Source organism: Glandiceps talaboti, chromosome 13 (assembly GCF_964340395.1).
Source record: "Glandiceps talaboti chromosome 13, keGlaTala1.1, whole genome shotgun sequence".
Taxonomy (NCBI): Eukaryota; Metazoa; Hemichordata; class Enteropneusta; family Spengelidae; genus Glandiceps; species Glandiceps talaboti.
Window position 1 is genome coordinate 14595461 of NC_135561.1, and position 22500 is coordinate 14617960.

Below are 22500 nucleotides of genomic sequence, written 5' to 3' on the forward strand. Positions count from 1 at the left end.
AATATCATACCATACTATTCACCCTTCACTTCTGTGAGACCCACTTCTCTCCTCACACCACAACTAACAATTGATTTACTACATAGTTGTCAGCAGCAATTTGACTGCTCTGTTCTGATATTACGTTGCAATGGTGGCAGTGGTGGGATCTAACAGCTTTGGAGTTTGTGACATTATTGGTGGTATTGGTGGGATACCAAAAAAAAATCATAAAAGCATGCAAATTAAGTTAGATAATACAATGAGTCAAAGTAAAATATGAACCTCTCCTGATTCCATTTGTCTAAATAGAGAGGGGGTTCCAGAGAACTGATCTGTAAAAATTCGACCCCCTTAATTTCCCGGCCCTCCCTTGTAATGAAGGTTCCCCTAGAATTTTTAAATTGTTTGTTCCTATTTGTAAAAAGTGGAAGCACAAGGAGAGAAAACAAAGGTAGAATGAACCACAGCAAATTCGCATTCATCTGTTATTTGATGTAGATTTAATTATCAGATTACATTTGGGACATTTCCTGTATCAAATACTATCATCTATTGGTCATAATACTAAAACGAAAGTACTGGGCCCTTACTAAAGTGAGGGCGCTAACGCAACCGGGCGCGATACTCTACGTTTTACTGATCTTTGCTCTCATCACTAGGGACGATCGCACAATGTCACACAAGTTCAATAAGCGAACTTCGTTCGTTTAGGGGAGGGGATCTGGCGTCAGTGCGATTGCTGAACTTCATTTTCGCACTTCTAACCAAATTTCGAAAACTTTCACACCTTCAATGATAACAGGTTCTGTATTTACTACTGAGGTGTTCATAATTTTGATTGAAATTTACTTCTAATGTGATATACAGTGCTGGGTTTCCGGTAGTTTTATTTTAATGTGTCTGCAACCATATGCTTTTTTTTTTTTACAATGCATCGATCATAGTGGTGCCACCTGTACAATTTTCATCATGCATAGTTTACATCATAAACGTGTCGGTGTCGCACTTGTGAACGTACGGTTTAGGAGGAGGGGGGGGGGGGGTGTTTGTCCTACACGAACTAAGTTCGTTTATTGAGCTTGTGTGACCTTGTGTGATCGCCCCTAATTACAAACTGACTAATGTCACATACTCCAATTATAACAGGTATGTCCGATTTCTATTTATTCAAGGTACAAGCAACATTCACTAAATTCCAATGTTATAGTTTTGACGTATATGGTGAAAGAAAGAACATTAATTATGAATTACGTGTTAATGACCGGTCGTCAACATATTTTTGCTGCTGAAATTAATAGAATTAAAATTTGGTGTGCGAAGGACGTTCGGTGAAGTCAAATCGAATTATATTTTTATGTGTTCGAATCCCAGGCTCAGTGAGTAGCGCGCGTTCTGTAGATCATGTGTATAGAACAGAAAATGTGCATTGTACATGCTGGTTATTATATCGCATGTTGTGGGCTATATATGTGTACATAATTAGTAATAAATAAATAAATATTTCAGAAGGATTTTTAGGAATACGTCAAAATATGATCCGTGTCTGAATACGCTGAAATCAAACATGTGGGCATCACGTGATGGACGTGAAAATTGTACAAGTCATCGTTATTCCGCAGCTGTTAATATTTATGGAATCCTCTCCGAGAAACTAATAGAAATATCGAAATGTCCCTACATCGAAACATATGTTACATGAATAGGTTTTTTTTAGGTCAAAGTTCAACAGCTGTATGACGTAGTAAAAAATACACAAATGTGTACATGGCAACATAATTTTCAGTTTCGGTGTTAGCGTTACTTTCGAAAAAAATAGGGGAAATTGTATGTATTCTTGCGGAAAGATTTTAGTGTCGACGTCCCAACTGCGTACGAGTCAGTCCGTACAATAGTTTTGTTGTACTTTAAACTGATATGAGCATCAAAGTTACTATATTCTAGTTGGAGAAACTAAGAGAAAAATTGACATTTCACAACACTTAACAGCGAAACATGGCTACATGTACGTTTGCACAGCTTACAAGTACAAAATGCAAGCTGTGTTAAATATTTAAAAAAAACATTGCACGGCAATTATAGGCAGGACAAATCCCACAACGGAATAACTGTGTACAACAAAACCACCAGATATGGGTGTCGGGGTAAAAACAGCGACGGAGCTAACGGCATTAGCTACAGCAAAGGTAAGACCCTTAATTGTTCTATATTCCCCATGGAATGTAGGGCGCGGAAATAGTTAGTGAATTCATATTTTTAAAAAATACACATTATCGACGTGAGTGAACGATCAATTTAGCTGGTTGTTCACTCCGTGTGCTGAGTATTTGGTTTGACATGTACAACTCTAACACATAGCTAATTTCATGAATTTCATCTAGATGGGATGATTTGTTGCGTGTCAATTTCGTTTTCCGTCCTTGTGACGTAGGAACACAGATTATAGTCATGCATGTAACAGACTCTGACGACCATGAACTCCAATTAATTTTTTTCGATATTTTTTTTTCGTTATTCATTTTTTGTCTCGACTATTTTGACATTTGTGTCGCCCCCCCCCCCTTTATGTCATCCCTCCCATGTTGGCTCTCCTCTCTCTAGCTTTGCCATAAAATTTGAACCCTTTATTGAGTAAGTTGCAAAAATGAAGTGGACGTAAAATTTTGAAGAAAAAAAACTATCTCGATTATAGGGAATATGTTCAGGTATTTTTTATTCCGTTTGTGCAATTTATCTAGTAACAAAATATTTCAATTTACCAGTGACTACTAAATATAACTACGGTTCTGACATCCTTTCAGATTAAAAGTCAAACAGTAACGTCATTTGTTTACACGTTAAAACAGACCTGCTGTACATACATCAATGCGACAATCGTATCCATGGAAACCATCACAAAATAATGAATGCCTTGAAATTGTTACTGGTATAATACAATGTACTGAGGACAAAGTATGGTGTCGATCTTAGAATACATTCTCACTGGATTTATGCTGGTGGTGCGGCCTTGCGTTTACAAAGGCCTAGTTCCGGCTTCCATTTTGTTTGAACTTTTAGTTGTGTAAAAAAATTGTCTGACAAAGCTAGACTGGCACCATTCCCTCGGGGGATTTAAGAAAATGTTATCACTTAATCTTTAAATGTTTTGAATTTGTTATTCATTCTTCTAAATTTTGGAATGGAAAATTTGGTCGACTAATAGGACTATTAAAAAAATTCAGTTACTAGAAGCCTCCCAAGGGACTGGTGTCAGTCACCAACGCTTTGATGTTATCGACCTGAAATGTGGTTACTAAGCAGTGAGGAAAGAGAGAATGATAGACAGGTGCACATATTACTCTAGCCAATCCGACGAGAGGGTAACAAGGCTAATTTGCATAACCTTAGTCTGAGTACCCTCTCGTCTGATTATTTTTTTTAAAAATTGACTACATTTTCCTTCCTAAAATTTGGAATGAATAACAAATTCAAAACATTATGAGACAAAACAATCTCCCAAGAGACTGGTGCCAGTCTATAACAAAGCTATACATTTTAAATGTTAGTTCTGGTAAAAAAAAAAAAAAAACAGGTTCTATGTAATCCTTCTGTCGCTACTGGTTGTACTGATAACACACATGCTTGGGATTGAAACCTTGGCCTTTAATAAACTGAGATAAATCGCCATTACGTCATCAGTAACAAGTCCTGTTACAATTAAAATCACACATCTATCTATCTATCTAGTATCTATCTATCTATCTATCTATCTATCTATCTATCTATCTATCTATCTATCTATCTATCTATCTATCTATCTATCTATCTATCTATCTATCTATCTGTCTGTCTGTCTCTGTCTGTCTGTCTGTCTGTCTGTCTGTCTGTCTATCCATCTATCTATAATATATATATATATATATATATATATATATATATATATATATATATATATATATATATATATATATATATATATATATAGTCTATGTGCCCTGGCATTACAGTAAAACTGGCTTTTATATCCCAACAAAGTGGGAAAAATGCTTCGAAAATTAAGTTAAAATCACTCTCGTTTCATTAGTGATGATGATGATAATAATAGCAACATAATTACTGCTATCATAATTTAAAACATTTTGCATATCAACAGCCGCGGAGAATAATGAAAATGTCATTTGAATGGGTACAGTATTTTTAGCCACGACAGGAACACCTGTTTGCATCAATGCCATTCAAATAAAATTGGAGTTTCTCTGTAATTCAAAGTAAGTAACAATTGACAATTACAAACGAACAAATTGAGCAAACTGGTAACCTTGGCAACATGGAATTCAATCTATGTCCGTATGGTAGCCGACAATACGTCTATACATTCAAACACATCTAATTACAGTACGGTATAGAATCGTTTTAGCTGGATTTTTATTACATTTTTATAGGGCTGGTTTTAGTAATGCATGGAAGCAGGTATTACCAACTGAATTCTGTATGACTTATTGTAGAAGTATTATTGTTTATGTGAATAAGAAAATGAGAAGCATATGAATAACGTAAGGGGGCCTTGTCACTACGAGGCGAGCACGAGTCTAGTAGTTACAAAACCTGTCTCTTCACAACCAAATGCGAATACGCTACAGTCAAGCACTATTAAACACTTCCACAGTATTGGGGAAAGCAGTGCTCAAGGGCTGACCGTATTTGCGCACTACTAGTTTATTGCTAAAGGTAAAAGCAAGATACTTGATATACGACGTGCATACATAGTTGGTCTGATTATGAACAGAAATTACAGGCTTCAGTACTGCAAAACGTACATAATGCATAGAGTCGTCCAAACCAGAGATAAACACTTAGATTCAGGAAAAAACACTCTGGGAACCTGTGCCCGATATAGTGCTAAATATGCTTGCAAAGGTGATGGGCATCACCTTAACTATCAATTTGAAAACTGAATGAACGTGCACAGGCACTGTCAGAGAGTGGCCGCCAGACTGCTGACAAACAGGATGCTATTACATGTATATACAACAAACGAATATGTCAAATTTAAAAGAAGGCGTTTCTACACCTTATCGACTACAAAGCCATTCGAATCTGCTTGCAAATAAGACAACAATATCCCGCCTTATTTAGAATAAATTTATATCATGACTATTTTCTGGCCTTTTTTGAAGAAAATCGTAATTTGAATAATATCGAAGAAATACCATGAAAAGCGGAATAGCAATTCTAATTGTTTAGACTTATCGCAGGAGCATCGGAAAACCAGTGACGTAGCTGCGCATGTGTATTGAGTCTTTTCCGATAGTACACAGACTGTGGGTTCAATCAGAGATCATCAGTGTAATTTGTGGAAACTTTGTTTTGTTGAATGTTTTGTAGGAAGATAAAAATAGTACAAGAGAAGATGCGTTGGATGAAGAAACTCCCCAGGGGACATTTAAATACAAGATTGGTATGATACTATCATGTGTTGGGTGTATGGTCGGGACAGGCAATATATGGAGATTTCCCAGAATAGCAGCTAACAACAGCGGAGAAAATGGTATGTATACAGATCGTTGTTGTACAGATCAACCACCGTGTGAGTGAGTGAGTGAGTGAGTGAGTGAGTGAGTGAGTGAGTGAGTGAGTGAGTGAATGAGTGAGTGAGTGAGTGAGTGGGTGGGTGGTTTAGTGGTTGGATGGGTGTTGGTTCTTTGGGTGGTTTGATGGATGGATGGGTTTGCGTGGGTGAGTGAGTAATTGAGTGAGTGAGTGAGTGAGTGAGTGAGTGAGTGAGTCAGACAGACAGACAGATAGACAGTCAATCAGTCAGTCAGTCAGTCAGTCAGTCGGTCAGTCAGTGAGAGGATGTTAATGGTCTAACTCACTCACTCACTCACTCACTCACTCACTCACTCACTCACTCACTCACTCACTCACTCACTCACTCACTCACTCACTCACTCACTCACTGTTTACACCAAGGTCCTTCTTACAACATATAGAACAACAATAACACAGTGACAGCTTTCCATCATTTTCATTACAGGGGCATTACAGTTTCTGATAGCGTGGATTATATTTCTATTCCTATGGTCTATACCTATGTTGGTGATAGAGTATGCTGTAGGAAGATACATCAAGAAATCACCAGTTCAAGTTTATAAACAGTTGATTGGTCCCAGGAATATGTGGTGTGGTGGATGGATACTTATCGTCGATCTTGGAATTACGTAAGTTGTATACTTGTAGTTTTATTGTGGTTTAACAAGCCTTGGGTGAAATGAACGACTTTCCATTTCAAATTCCACACAACTTCTCAACAGCTGCAATTAGGAAACAGAAACAGAACAGTCACAGCTGTGTTATGAATATAGCTTATTTTTAGAAGAAAAGTTCGAAGTCTAGGACAATAGGATCGTGTGAGGGATAATTATTGTAAAACGCTTTGAGCGCAGAGTGAGAAAGTGTTATTTAACACACACACACACACACACACACACAGACAGACAGACAGACAGACAGACAGACAAACAAACAAAAACAGACATACAGACATACACATACACACACTTAAAACACAAACACAGAGACACATACACATAGTTACACCAAGACTCACACACACACACACACACATACATACATACATACATACATACATACATACATACATACATACATACATACATACATGGACATACATACATACATACATACATACATACATACATACATACATACATACACGCATCATAAGCAAGGAGAAGTCAATATATACCTCATTCATGACATATTCCTGGACTCAGAATAATATATTGAACGAATTAATTTTCTATTGCAGGTGTTACTATTCAGTAGTTCTAGGCTGGTGTTTCTACTACGTCTTCTACACCATTGCAAACCCCTTACCAACAAATGAAATGAACAGTACTGCAATATTTGACGAATTCACAAAGGTATGTTGCATGCCATCTTTAGAAACATAGATATAAATCTTAAACTAATGTGGTCTGCCTTTAATTGAGCAGCATTTATGTGACTTAGAAGCTAGTTTTGGTGGTTAAAACTATGTTTATAAATAAATTTCTCTCAATTTTACAATGAATACTAGTTGACATGGACTAAATTGTTGTCTGGCTCATCAAAATATCTCATTTCTACAATTTCTCAGCGTGAACTGAGCTAACATTATCGCTAATTTATATTATAATATAACAACGTATACTTACAATTTCAACGAATTAAAATGTAACAATTGTACAGCTTTTTTCAAAATGCTATTTACTGGCTCTGTTAGATATACAACTACGCAGAAACCAATAAAAAATTGCATATGCTACATTGAAAGATATAGAATGAATGAATACAGTTTCTTGCTACATTTTGTCTAAATGAAGTGAACAAAAGTGTCGAGCATCATGCAGACGACAAAACATTGGCGCCCGCGTGTCTGTGTCTAGTTGCAGTACATTTACATAGTTTATTTCGTTCAGACAAAATGTAGCAATACATTGCGATCTTGTACTAGAATGTAGAGTTACTTATTGGTTTCTGCACATGCGTCGTTGTGTTAGAGATAATGAACACGAACGTGAAAACGGTTATATATACAGCAATATTTGTAGTGCTAGCTAGACGATACAATGTCGTAAGATTTGTGTCGCGCCAGTCGATGTTCTTATACGGTTGCATACACAGCCTGGCCAGCTTATCAACTTAGCTAAAGAATGACTAACAGCTTTAAAACTGTGAGCCATCTGCTATCATATATCGTTTTCGTTTTCTGATACATACATGTACGGCGATAGACACCCTGTCTTCTTCCAGTCATCACAAATCTTCTTATCTAGGTGAAAATATTTCTTATCAAATTTCTCAGCTATAATCTTATGTGTCAGTTAGACTGACAATATACCAATGCACATTCGAGTTTCTTATACAGAGAAAACTAAGTATTGATTCAAAAAAAGAAAAAAAAAAGAAAAGAAAAAAGAATTGATTCAATGTGAACATTTCATTTTTCCACAGGAAAGTTATTGGCCGTTACTTACGCATGGAATGGCAGCTTTGTTGTCTGGCACGGCTGTGCTATGGGGAGTAAAAAGTATCGAGTTAGTGAACAGTATTATTGTACCCATATTTTTGGTACTGATTCTTATCACCTTCATCTGGTCCCTGACGTTGGAGTATGCTGGCACTGGTATAAAGTACCTGTTTTCACCTGATTGGAGTGAGTATCATGTTAATGTGATGTTACAGTACAATAAAAAGTGCCTACTAGTAGTTCTATGTACAAATTTCTGTATTATTATAGATGACGTTTCTTCGGATAATACAGTTGCAAATTTGTATTTGTGTATTCTGTTACAGCATAGATCCTCCGGAGGGTCTATGGTTACAGTAATGGCGAAGGGTCGATATTTCGTGATTTTGCCATGTTACATTTTTTTTAAAATGGTGGTAACGGTTGAATGTGTTACATTGGAGGCAGCAGTGGGATATCTCATAGTTGTTACAATATATAGGTATTCACTATCGTCTGTTGGTTCACTTTGTGTTCCAAAGTACAGTTAATTTCACAATATCGCACAGCTTTTCTATTTGGTACAACCACGCAGAAAGCAACAAGAAAGTGCATACGCCACGCTTCAAAAACAAGATCGCATTTTTTGCTACATTTAGTCTAAATGAAATAAACCATTTAAATGTATTGCAACTCCATGCAGACATTCGGGCACCAATGTTTTTTCGTAGTATCAGACATCCGATGAACGGCGCCTGAAATGTCATTTGCGGTGTTCATTTGATGTCTTTATGGTGGCATGCGCATGTGTAGTTTATTCCACTGACTCAGAGACAAAATATAACAAGAAACTGTACTCATTCAATCTTGCTATCTTAAAGTGTAGCATGTCCAGTTTCTTATTAGTTTCTGCGTGGGTGTCTCATTAAAAGCTGCATGGTATTGAGAAAGTCGCTGTAATTTGTTTATGGTTACTACAAAATGAATATTTTTTCAGAAAGAGTCTTAGCGCGGAAAGTGTTCGGTCAACACGTTCTTGTTGAAGGAAATAGATGCCTCTTTTCACTATTTCATGTACACTTCGAGTTGAATTTGCCGGTATCATACATTGCTTTAATTTTGCCATTTTCCCCACCAGCCAGAAACTCAATTTTATTGATTTTCTTTTTAATATTTACATAGATGACGTTATCAGTGGAAGTCATCACATCGAAGGGCGCCCGCCAGTTCGATGAAAAAATTCATTGCAATTATTCTGTCGGGGTGATTCAACTAAATCGTACTATCAAACATACCCATTATTATATGAAAACTTAAACTAGCAATAGTACATCAAATAGATACAAACACTCTTCTGACTATACTATTTACGCACCATGACATACCACTGCATACACGATATGATATTAAACTTGCAGGTGAGTTTGGCAAGCCTAGAACGTGGGTAGATGCCGCGAGCCAAAATGCATTTGACACAGGGGCTGGAGCAGGTTTATTCGTAGGCTATTCCGTCTATATGAGTCGACGTACCGGGATCGTCAAATTATCCTTGCTTATACCAATGGCTAATAATATAGTAAGGTAAATTCCATTCGGATCTAGACGGGAGCTACTTTTGTGACGGGTATCAACGATGCCCCCCCTTTTTTTTAGAACAACTAAACTGAGGTTCAGTAGTGTTTTAGGCATGGTGAAATGTGTGTGTGTATGTGTGTGTGTGTGTGTGTGTGTGTGTGCGTGTGTGTGTGTGTGTGTGTGTGTGTGTGTGTGTGCTTGTAAACGACTTAAAGTCAAAAACCGCAAGGCCGATTGCTTGTATTTGGTGGGGACATTACTTAGGGTGTGTAGATGGAAAATTGTTCAAATCAAAGAGATCGCATCAGAGATGTGCGTTTTAGGTTAATAAACGTGATTTTTCGTCAAAAGATTTAAACTCCAAAACTGCTGAGCAGATTGGCCTGAAATTTGGTGGGAACGTTCTTAGGGGTGTTGATTACGACACGATGATCCCATCAGTGATATGCAAATTAGTTCTAAAAATGTGAATTTTGGTCAAAGATCTTTAATTTCAAAACTACTGAGCAGATTGGGCTAACAGTTAATGGGGATTCATTTGGGCCTAGATAGGTAACCAGATAAACATTCGGCAAATGAACACCTCTACCTAGCATTGACAGCATGTGGATAGAAAACATTTTTTAAAAACTGTAAAGTTGTGCTTCAACGCTATTGGCGCTATGCGTTGCGTTTGTTCACAAATTGTGCGCGGGAAATGTATATCAAGTATGGAATTTTTGCAGTAAATGAAACTAAAAATTTTGTATCGAATTTCACATTATTTTGTTCTCGTGTACATGTAAGGTTTTCTCTTCTCTGACTTTGTAATTTCTATAATTGACAGATTGTTATAATACTTTTACTAATACTAATACCTTCCTAATAAAGACACTAATTTTTCCACTAATTGCAATTATAGTATTAATCTTATAAGCCTAGTCTTATTGATTAGGTAAGCCTAGAATAAGTTATGTAAGTTTATGATAACGTATTCACATCTTCTTGCATAATAATGTTTTTTATCTTATTTTATTTGCTTGTGTACTGACTGATTTATCAAATAACAAAAAATGTGTTAACAACGTACGTGAAGTTCCACTATGTTCCCAAAACATATTGTTCTGTAAATACAACACGACTTTCTACCCTTATCCTGCAGTGAATTGCACATGCGTGTAAATTACCAAAGAAGTGCATAGGAGCATTTGGAGAGTCGCATTCTTTGCCATTTTCTTCTATATGCAAATGGAAGGTCCAGGGATCTAGAGTTAGACATTTTGCTTGTGACATGAATATGAATATGAATATTGGGGCATTTGCTATCCTCTGAGCATTGAAGTAACAATAATCGACAAACAAGAGTAATATGTGATTACAAACATACAGTATGTACTCGTAACATAACACGTGGGGGCGGGTCATGTGATTGTCGGATGTATGTAGTTAGGTTCCACAAGTTGTCGGTTCGCGCCTTTCGGCTGCCGTAGTTTTGTTTCTGAATAACAAAAGTACATTGGCAGAATTTGAACCAAGCTAAATTGGGCTCCAGTCTGCCCAGCTGTATAATTGGGGACCTGGTAGGATAGTGATTGCAATGTGATACATGCACACATACATACATACATACATACATACATACATACATACATACATACATACATACATACATACATACATATATACAGAGACAGACACAAACATACGTACGTACAGACAGACAGACAGACAGACAGACAGACAGACAGACAGACAGACAGCCAGACAGACAGACAGACAGACAGACAGACAGACAGACAGACAGACAGAAAGACATGCAGGTAGGCAGGCAGTAGACTTTGCTTCATGCCAAATCGCTTGTGATAGTACTAGTAATGATTGAAATAAGCGCTCAAACTAATTGGTCACAAGAGGGAGTGATAACGCTACGCCACACTATTTGACTATATATTCAAATGAAGTCATTATGTGAATGTGCACGACACTCGGTACTCAGATGAACACAAGAGTTTACATCGACATAGTTTACATAAAGGCTAGGATTATGTAAACTTCCATAAACTGGAATGCTGATAATAGTCATTGAGGGCGTGGATAAATTACTGGGTTGACTTGACTTGATAATATCACAAGCGGTTAGTGAGAAGCGATGTAGACAGGCGCACACCACAGCTCATGCTAGTCAGGCAGACATTTCCCCATGGTTACAAAACTTCAGAATTGTGGTGCAGTCCGGTTTTGTCATGAACTTTGCGGTCATTCTGCTGTTTATGATCGTTCCATTGAAAAGATATTGTTTACTGACAGTGATGACTACACAACACATGTTGACAGCCTCGTACCAGGCATAGAATCCCAATAAACATGTGTCCGTAGTTAGCTCACTTATAGTTGTACGTGTATTTGTGTCGTTACATCTCCTTCATAATATGTCTTTCATCAAATGATTGACAAGCACCTGTGGGTGGAATTTACATTGAAGGCAATAATGAACCTGAGACGTGACTCATCAAATTTCAGGTGTAATGGCCAACCCTCAGATGTGGATCGATGCAGCCTCCCAGAATGCCTGGGATACCGGGGCAGGAATGGGGTTGTTTGTGGCCTATGCGGGATACATGACAGCGTCCAATGGGATCGTGCGATTCAGCTTAATTATTCCTGCTTGCAATAATATTGTGAGGTAGTGACCTGTAACCTTTTACCTTTCACCTTTCACTGCTTTTGTACATGTGTAATTCTGTGGCTTAAGTGCAACGAGAAAGAAGAATGTGGACAGTTAGCAAGCTTTGACTTTCTACATTTTGATAAAAGAGTAAAATATGCAATATTATAATTAAGCAACTAACCTTCTCATTTTTCATGTTTGCTGCTTATAAAACAAAAAGCTAAAGAAAACTCTTGCATATAAAACACGATAGATGAAAACTTGAAAAACGCGCATTTTTACAGGTGATGGGTTTGCGGAAAACGATTTTAAAGTTTGAAATATATGCATTTTACACATTTTTATTTGAAAAAGTTTACGTAAACTAATTTTCAAGTTCGAAATATATATGCTCAATGCACGCAGCAGCATTTATGAGGAGATTGTGTGTGTGTATATGTCTGTGTGGGGGTGTCTGTGTGTGAGGGGTGTATGTGTCTGTGTGTGTGGATGGGATGGGTGTCTGTGCACGCGCGCATGTGTGGTGCATGTGTGTGTGTGTGTGTGTGCGCGTGTATGTGTGTGTGTTTGATCGATTGTGATCTAGCGTTGTCTGTGTTATGTAATGTTGTTACATCTTGTTTACCATGAGTTTTGCTATTTTCCAAGTGTGCATTTGGATTACTTTACTTTCCTAGTATGTAATTATATGTGTTGTGGTATGACTGCCTTTGAGCTTTATTCTGTTTTCACATATTACAGTTATGTGTCGTGTCATGTTGTCCTATGATATTGCATCACTGTGTCATACTGCTCATCACCCACTGAATAAAACACTCCATTACCTATAAACTCATCGTATTATTTACTTGTCTCTGCTAGCTTAATATGCGGCATGATGACGTTTGCCACCGTCTTTGCAGTACAGACACAACGTGGAGCTAATCAATCTGAAATCGTAGAACTACTTAAAGACAGTGGTGAAGCTAATACTGGTCTAACATTTATATGGTAAGAGACAGCAAGCTATTATAACATGATATAAAAACACATTTCCGGGCAAGTGAAATCAGTGCATGACTTCTAATATTAGGTGAACTTGAGGATGAAAGTAGAACAACAGTTTTATTTTTCCAATAATTCGGCCAGCATGTCCATTTGACAAAATCTTGCGAGAATTTACGACGTCCGATTTTCATTGGCACTCCTATACCTTTGGATAGATGAACAGCACATATTGTATGTCACGCGCAAACTGAGGAGGCGCTCTTTGCTTCACTGCTCCATCAGTGGCTAGTCGATTAAATTGGTGTGAACGTGATAAATTGAAGACATCAATAACAGTGTTTTCGGTATCCCCCACGCCCACCCCCATGAATCTCATGGTTTCATTAACTCGCCAAGCGACTTATTTCTATTTTTAATAATTTACGATCTAACACAAGACAGTTAGTATGTGGAAGTGATTTCAGATTTTCGCTAAGAAATCGGTAGAATTAATGTATATATTTCTGCGTATTGTATTCAAATTTATCAATACATCATAAATAAATCCATAAAAAACAAGCCTTACAAAGTAAGTTGAACGCCATAGTCGTCGAATTCAAAATGTTCATGATGGTGAGCAGTTTCAGAAGCTATGTTCAATGCTCTAAGATTTTCTGTGTTTTTTTTTATTGTATTTGTTTGTTGTCTCTGATTTACTATGTACAAAGCTCACCAACATGACCCATAAATGATGTTTAACTGGATCTGTTTGTTTTTGTTTCTAAGGGTACCAATTCTTTACTCCACTATGGATGTGGGCAGAGTTTTGGCGGTCTTATTCTTTCTGTCGCTGTCGTTCGCAGGTTTGAGTTCAATGGTGGCCAACGTTGAACTCGTAACAAAAACCATGATGGATTTCGGAGGTATGTTTGCCACTGTGATAACGTGCTTACACCAAGTAAAATTTGAATAATATCTCCATATTAAGCTTGTATCTTTTACGTTGTTAGTATACATTGTGTATTTTTGACACCAATATGACTGTCAATAACTGAAGCCAAATTTGAATAGAATGTGAAAGAAAATGACAAATTTGTATTGATTTAGCATGATTGTGACGTCATGTGTTACTATCTGATTATGCTCATGTCATACAAATTACAATTGTAGCCAGTTTATTTGGAACAGAAAAGCGTTTGACTCAACAAATATCTTGCAAATATTGCTTCATAATATTGTTTTGCTCAGTAAACGTCTTACTGACACTGCTTCACGTCGTCATGGAAACAGGGTGATGAATACTAATCAGAGTCTTAACCAGGAAAATATTGCGATTTTCGTTTACAGTCAACCGTAAATTAAGTGTCCTGTTTGTTGGTATTTTTGTGTTTGGATTTGGGTGTATTTCAGCTACTAATATGGGCTTCCTCGTAAACCAGGTAGGCCGAAACTTTTCATTTTACAAACATTTTTATCAAATTTACTTTTAGAAGAATTTCGAAGTTACTCCCTAATTCGCATTTTACTGAAATTGTAAACTACGATGATGATTTCAAATTTCCACATTCAATTTCGTTGAGTGATAGTTCTTTATTTCACCACTGGTGGCGCTCTACTCTATAACTCAACTCAACCTGGTGTTTCGGAGATGAATTTTAACGCTGCTGTGTGTTGATGAGTTATACTTATAGGGTATGGGGTATGATGAGAGTTGCTTCTATGCTTGTCTGGATATTTTTTATTGAATGGCCAGTAACCGTTAAGATTTCACAGGACATCTCGATTTATGTTTACCCTTGTGTGTTATAATACATAGACTAAGTATACAGATTGATACATTTGTAGCGGCAGGATTCGTATGATATTTTCTTGAAAAAACGGCAACATAAGAATAATACGTGACCGTGTGATCGAAAGGTGACATTTGAATGGTTGATCTTGTTTGATTTGATAAATCTCACAACGTAATGAACTGGAACACAAACTAGGCAATTCACAATATCAAGACAAACATGTCCTACCTCTCTTTACATTGAAATATGCGACGTTGAGGGCGCTGCCTTACCCCTTACTAAAGCATGCCCTCAACGATGACTTTTAGAAGTCACCCCTCATTTGACATATCATCATGATACTGACGAATTTTCGATTTTGTCACCAGGATTTCGTATGGGGTTTTGCATTGATTATATCGGGTACGATATTCCAGTATTTGGTAATACGATATGGTACAACAACATTCCGAGCACAACTAATCAACGACTACAGTATAAGTGACTGGTATCTACCTAAACTATGGGAATGGATAGTCAAGTAAGTTACAATACAGAATTAAATTATTCATGATATTCCAGTTATCAGAAAGACAAAAGATTGCATAGTTTGGCCATTAGGAGCGCTGTCATGAATAATTGTTTAGACATCCAGGACCATGATAATTGAGTCACATAGTGTTCCCTTTGAAATTTTTTTTGTAATTTCTCAATGTCTAACTCCAAAAGTTGGTTGCATTTTCAAAAAATTTGGAGCAATCTGCTGATGAAGTAAGTTTAAAAACCCTCAGAATTGTTTTCGCCACATTCTTTTGACTACGTCATATAATGCCATGTGGTTGTAGTAGCTCTGATCATGTGTTTCTTACTCTGAGACACCCAACTCTCTTGTGGCAATCGATTAGAAAAGGAAAGCAAACTGAATAATGAGAATATGGCGTATTTTAATTTTAGGTTAATTTCTCCCATTCAAAAAAAAATTGTCTTAGCTTCAGCGTCGTTACAAAATCACCATGAATGATTATGAGATGTAGCTAGGTGTGTCCTCAGTGCAGTGCTTTTAAATTCAATGTTGGTGCACCAAGAGAAGTTGTTATTGCTTCTTGCTGGTTTGCATCATCAGTTATACCCACATCAGTAAAGGGAATTTCAATTGAATATTATTCAGAGAGTGAACACCGCCCCTTGTTCATTATGAAGTGGAACATCTCCCTGAATGAATTCTTCTATGCGTGTTCACGACCTTGACCTACACTCAATATTTAATATTGGACTTTGCAATTGAAAGGCCCACTATTCAATCCCAGGTTCTTGCATAGGGTCAAACATTTCTTGTGGGCAAGGTTTGCCATACCTCTGCCAGACAAGTGTTTTTGCACTCTTAATTGGAGCTATTAATCTATATTATGACGACTGTTCTTTTATCTCAGGTTTGTAGCACCTATTGAAGCATGTATTCTACTTATATGGTTTGCTGTCAATGAAATAGTGGACCACCAAGACGACTGGTACAGAGTACTTTCAGAAGAGTCACTTATGACATGTTTAGTTCAGGTATATACTCTCTATATCTATCAAGGTTTAATATGCATATTATTAAGTCATATGATCGTACATGAGATGTTTATCAATTTCATCTAACCCATCGACTAAAAGACCAATACAGATTATTATAGTTTTTTGATCTTTGAGATGATGAATGAATGAATCAATAAACAAACGAACGAACGAACGAATGAATGAATGAATGAATGAATGAATGAATGAAAATGAATGAATGAATGGGCTTGGTGAGTGAATGAATGAATGAATGTAAAAACGAATGAATTGGTGAATGAATCAATATATGAATGAATGAATGTATGAACGGGTGCATATATCAATCAATGCACTGATGAGTGCATGGATGAGTGAGGGAATGAATGAGTGAGGGAATGAATGAATGAATGAATGAATAAATGAATGAATATATTGATATGTAATAAATATGATATAGTAAATAAATAAATAAATGTGTAAGAAGGAATGAGTGAATAAATCAGAGAATACACCTTTCCTGATAAAATAAAGGCAGAAACAACAACTACGAAATAAACCATCAAACAAGTAATAAATAGATGTAATGCTATGGTTACGAGAGAAAGAATAATCAGACGAAGCTGAGTTTATCAATGAAACGATCATGCAATTCCCATAATTCAACATTCAAAATGGCGGCTTTCACGTTCACTATTATTCAAATTTACCATGTTACATGTTTGATTTCTAACTCTTTTGAATATTTTTTTCTCGTCAACAGTGGCTATGTGTATTACTTATATTGAATATTATCAACGTGATATACGTGTTCTGCTATCTACCTCGGAAGGTGCCGTATGAGAATCTAGATTTACCTGAACAGCAGCAGAATGGAGAAATAACAAAATCCGATAAATATGTCGAAGTAGCAGATTTCGAAGAAACCAAACACTAACATCGGATTGATAATGTAATCCTCTGGATATATGTATCAGTACCTGTACATCGTCTGTGATACTTAGTGATTTCCACCTGAAATAGTACTACATGTATTAACTATAGTGCTACACAACTTTAAAAAATCTATATGCATGCAGCAGGTCTGCCACAGGCCTGTCAGATCAGACCTGTCACAACCATGACCCATTAGGCCTGCCACAGGTCTCAATCCGTATACCGCACAGGCCCTGTTGGTCATACCTGTACCAGGCCTGACACAGCCCATTTTCAGACCTGATAAATTTTAGCTGTGTAGAGGGGGGTGGGGGGTGGGGGGTGGGGGGGCAATGAAAGAGTATCATGCGAGTTTTAAAACCGAATTTCTCTACTGTAATAGAGTAATGTTTATGCCGATGCTGTATTTCCTGTGTGCACAACTAACATTCTTATATTTTACTTTCTATACCTAAGATGCATAAGCTGATATTTTGAAAGTTTTTTTTTACTTGGGGTGGTTTACATATATGCTGCAAAAATTACCAATCAAAATATCAAAATATGTATACTCAGTTTATGCCCCTTTAATGAAAACGCCACATAAACAAATACCTTAATATCAGCTCAGTGTTTCAATTGTGTTATCTACCACGTCGACCAAAAGCCCAATCGGAAGGAATGCGGTATTAAAGACTTTTCTAGGTTATACTACGACGGTGGAAACCGAGCTTTTGTCTAAGATAAACACAAACTAAAATTATTGTTGCGATATGTTGATGTAAGCTTTTGAATGGGTTGGTTTAATTGTACTTATAGTGGTGTAGCGTATCTGGTGACTTCCACGGTGTAGCTTGCAGTGGACATGTTTTGGGGGGGATGGGGGCACTTCCAATACTAGTGATATTGTGATGACAGGAAGATTAATCAACACAACAAAGTCACCGCTATCAGCCACTTGTGTAATCTACAACATCTCGCACAACAGGTTTACTATGTGTCCATCTTAGTAAGCCCAAAGCTCGGAATCCACAGTAGTATTGTATCGAATGTACGCTAACATTTACTGATCGAGAAGTGACACCACATCTATCATAATATCTCAACATTTCCCTAATGCAAAATTTTGTCAATTCCATATTTTCGTTGGCCGTAAAGTTGGAAAATTGTTTGGTCGACCCGGGTTTATGATTACATTATGTATACAGTCAAGTTTCTTAGAGATGAAAAAAGTATATAACAGATGCAGTGACAATTTGATTGATCGATGAGGTAGATACATGTAATTTGCATATAAGGTACATAGGTATATAGATAGGAAACAATGTACTTTATTTCGCATTTGTTTTCTGTGCTATTTCTCTTTCTAGGTAATCAATTTTGATGTGAGCGAAGTTATATTCTTTCAAAGTTCTTCCTGCTAGATTTACAAATTTTTATTTTTTGTAGTGGAAGAAAATATAACGGTTGAATTCAATAGAGCCAGTATGTGCAATCAATGATACATTAAAGCACGTAAATACGTCCACTAAGAATTTGACTGCAATCGGCAGATCTGTCTTTCCCTGGGCAGAGGAGTCAGTTTCACCGCCTTCCGTTCTGCCTTTACGAGTTCTAATGGAAATGGCAACCTTGGGGTTGTTTGACTGACAAAAAGAAGAGCGAGTGGTCGTTTAAACGTAGATAATTTACACTTTAAAATGTATAATAAAGAAATATATTACCAAGTTTTTAAATCATCTGTAGTATTTACATAAAATGATTTACCAGTTCATCAAAATATTTTCAATTCATCTATCCACTTAAGAACAATAAAAGATTTTTTTTTTTGAGAATATTGGGGATTTTTATCGTTGATTACCTGATACTTTTTTGCACTTCAGCGTTCAACAGTTATCCAAGTGCAACATGTTTAAAAAAAAAATTGTGTTTCCGACAACATGGCCTCAGAAAATAAGATAGGGAGATCGGGATTTTATTTTTATTTCATTCTATCTCTTTAATGTTTTTGTTTTTGAAAAAAAATATTGCTTTGACCCAAAACAAAGGAATTGTTGGTCAGAAAACCCCTTCTGCGACACTTTGATGAAATATGTAGAGGCGTGAGACTGGGAAAGAAAACAGATGTGCATGAAGGAGTGCTTAGGGTCGATGGCTTAAACTAGAATGGGTTAGGTTATCGGAAGCACAGATCCTTTAAATAATATATTCTACTAGATTATTTTAAGGAAATTCAAAATTTCCAAAAGTAAAGTATACAATGATGATGTATGCTTAAATGTCGAATAATACTGTAGTTGCAACATAACGGTACGTACTCCGATTAGTGCGAAGCACATATATTGTATTGTATTGTAATTGGCTATACAAGTCATCCTTTTGAAACAATTTAATAAATATGTCTGAGACTGTCAACTCACATTTGCAAAGGAATGGCGACTACACTGTGACTATCTATTGTAAGTGTGCAATGTTTTGGGAAGATTAATCTGACGTTGTGTAATTTGAAAATGGGATTTTGGTTCAAAGTATAAGACGTTTGCGCTTGGAGAGAAAAGTTTGGTTCTAGATACTAAAGTTTGCATGACACTTACAGGCTACCGTATTGTGAGCATACGGATACGATCATGTATTTATGGTAGGGGTACATATCAATGCAGGAAGATGGAATACTGACAACCCGTCGGGAGAGGGGGGGGGGAAGAAACACAGAGAAATAGAGATCCAGACATACAGACAGACAGGAGTGGAAGTAGTAGCAGAGAATTTTGAAATCTAAAGATTGGAAACAATGAGACGATATCAATGATTATTTGTATATTTTAGATTTAAACATTCTTTTTTGCTGGCACCTTTGAGGTATCATAAATTTATCTTTTTCATTTTTTTGGGTATGAAGTCTTTTTCCCCATTTTTATATTTTTAGACTCTAAAACCTTGACTGATTTGTTCAGGCGTGTTCTCACCTGAAGAACTTTGGCTTTTTCCCATACAATAAAAAGCAAGTACGTACTGCCGTAGAAATGACGGCACGAATACCAGTTCATGGAACTGACAATGGATTGGAGGGCTGTGACTATTGCTAATAATTCCATTATTTCTGTTAAATATTCACTGAAGTCCTCATCCGGAATTGGATCTCTAAAAAATCGAATCGATTATTCTTAGTTTAATACACGATCTTTCACAAAGGTTAGTCTAACATAGTCGGTAAGGTACGCCGTGACAGGACACCCTCGTCCCCGGCCCCACACATCACGCCTGTCACCACTTTAATGATCATAGAGTAGGCCGGTAAGGGCGGAGCGACACGCCGTACAGTCTACGTTGTAGGCGATATCCTAGGAAGTAAACTTGTACACATGCACACAAATAAATACACAAAGAAACAGACGAAACAGATAATTAGGCACAGGTAATAACTCGAGTAAATATTAAAGGATTGCACAGATCAAAGACAAAGGAATGGTATACATGCCCGTTGATGGCGCTGCATCACTTACATCTCGATCGACACAGGGGACGACTCAAAATACACGACCAAAAAACCCAATCTTTCAAATACATTGTGCACATATTTATTGACAATAAACTTTATTTGAAATATATTTCATTTGTAAATTGAGTAACTATCATCTCTTGGCATACAAAGTCTTAAGGCAAGAAACGGTATAAAAATAATAAAATAACATAACGTGAACATTTGAGTACATAGTAATATAAGTTGTCAAGTACTTGTCTTATCACTTAGAAAATACAATCGCCCCCCCCCCATCCATATGTTTAATGGTCCTGGCCGGAAAAGTGACAAAATTTAAATAACTCATTTTTGAAAATATTGATAGACAATTCCATTGCTAACGGTTGTCTGCATGTCCTGACAAATCATGTACACTTTTTAGGGCATTATATATTTGGTTCTTTTCATAATATGTAGAAGTGTTTTATTGGTATTTGGGTGTTTAGATACTCGACCAGTGTCACGGAGTGTCTATCTGTGTACACAAATGTACGTGTGCGAGTGTGTGTGTGGCGGGGTGTATGTATACTGTATGCATGTGCTTGTTTATGGGCATTCAGAGTCTGTGTAATTATGCATTGCGTGTGTAGATATGTGTGTACTTACGCACGCTGCGTGCGACGCATATCGGACGTCCACATACGTGTTTGCGTGTATATTAGGGGTCATCGACCTTTCACTGAATGGTTTCCTCGCCATTATCGTTAGGCAAATCTACAAAAAAGACTCTGTCGTTGTGCATTGCCACCGTTCCGTCGACTCTTGTGTTGACTAGATCAAGGTCTTCGTAAGGTATATTCCGAGGTAGGTACCAGTATACATAAAGAACATTAGCGAGGTTCAATATCAATAAAGTCAACAACCACTGCCGAAACAAAACAGAAATGTTCACATGCATTTAAAAGGTAAAAACTATCTAGTTCTAGAGATTGGAAATTATTGGGTTGGTTTTTATTACACAATCATAAATCATGACACTATGTTTTTGATACGAAACATTAGGTTGTGGTCAGAATTTACGACAGGGGGACTGGGGAGAAATTATTTGGTCATTTTTTTTGTTCGCAGCCCCCCTCTCTTTACGGTTTCAATTCCCCCCCCCCCCCCAAATGAGCATGAGAACAAAGTACCCCCCATCCCCGCCTAATGCTACACAGAGATTTCTATAATGTGCAGTAGAATTGTACGGAAAGCCCCCCCCCCCCCCATGCATTTTGGAGATGTGCAAGATGTACAACTGTATGGTACACTATATTAAAGTAACAATGACAGTCGAAGTCGAATTCAGCATCCATGTATAATAAGAGATTTCTTTACTTGATGTGAGCCTGTGGTTATTGTGTATCAATGTATATCAGACAGGTGTGACGATGTGATAAGAAGACTTGTTGGCAACTTCAGAGCCAGGTTTAGTTATCCATCACTAATAAAAAGACATTCTGATCAGATACATAGCCAGATAATGGCTGCGATCGATGGTTGTAATTTGATGCATAGACAAGCTTAAGGACGAAATCCTTGTGTTTTTTATGTTTCCTTTGACAGGAGTCAAAACGAGACCGTAAATGACATACCTGTACTAAGCATGACATAAGGG

The 22500-nt window shown here is 36.9% G+C and overlaps 2 protein-coding genes across 2 annotated transcripts in view; one reads left to right on the top strand and one right to left on the bottom strand.

Moving 5' to 3' along the window:
- Positions 1 to 2111: 2111 nt before the first annotated feature.
- LOC144444309 (putative sodium-dependent transporter HI_0736) lies at positions 2112 to 17681 on the top strand. Its single transcript, XM_078133723.1, has 12 exons — positions 2112 to 2165; positions 5344 to 5506; positions 5996 to 6179; positions 6791 to 6905; positions 7978 to 8196; positions 12067 to 12209; positions 13056 to 13184; positions 13947 to 14083; positions 14508 to 14599; positions 15322 to 15473; positions 16363 to 16486; positions 17232 to 17681. The coding sequence occupies exons 1-12, from the start codon at positions 2112 to 2114 to the stop codon at positions 17403 to 17405; spliced, it is 1686 nt and encodes a 561-aa protein (XP_077989849.1). The 3' UTR covers positions 17406 to 17681.
- Positions 17682 to 21579: 3898 nt separating this feature from the next.
- LOC144444310 (putative sodium-dependent transporter YhdH) overlaps positions 21580 to 22500 on the bottom strand; it is a 10973-nt gene continuing 10052 nt past the window's right edge. Inside the window, exons 11-12 of the mRNA XM_078133724.1 lie at positions 22478 to 22500; positions 21580 to 21768 (exon numbers count right to left, since the gene is read on the bottom strand). The exon at positions 22478 to 22500 is cut by the window's right edge and continues 98 nt beyond it. Of these exons, the coding sequence (XP_077989850.1) occupies positions 21580 to 21768; positions 22478 to 22500 (212 nt within the window). The remainder of the gene's footprint in view (positions 21769 to 22477) is intronic.

What these genes read in the sequence shown, in the direction of transcription:
- LOC144444309 (XM_078133723.1), top strand. Translation starts at nt 2,112, where the DNA reads ATGGGTGTCGGGGTAAAAACAGCGACGGAGCTAACGGCATTAGCTACA. An exon ending in TATTTGACGAATTCACAAAG is followed by an intron (nt 6,906 to 7,977) that starts GTATGTTGCATG and finishes ATTTTTCCACAG; the next exon opens with GAAAGTTATTGGCCGTTACT. An exon ending in AACCATGATGGATTTCGGAG is followed by an intron (nt 14,084 to 14,507) that starts GTATGTTTGCCA and finishes TTTCGTTTACAG; the next exon opens with TCAACCGTAAATTAAGTGTC.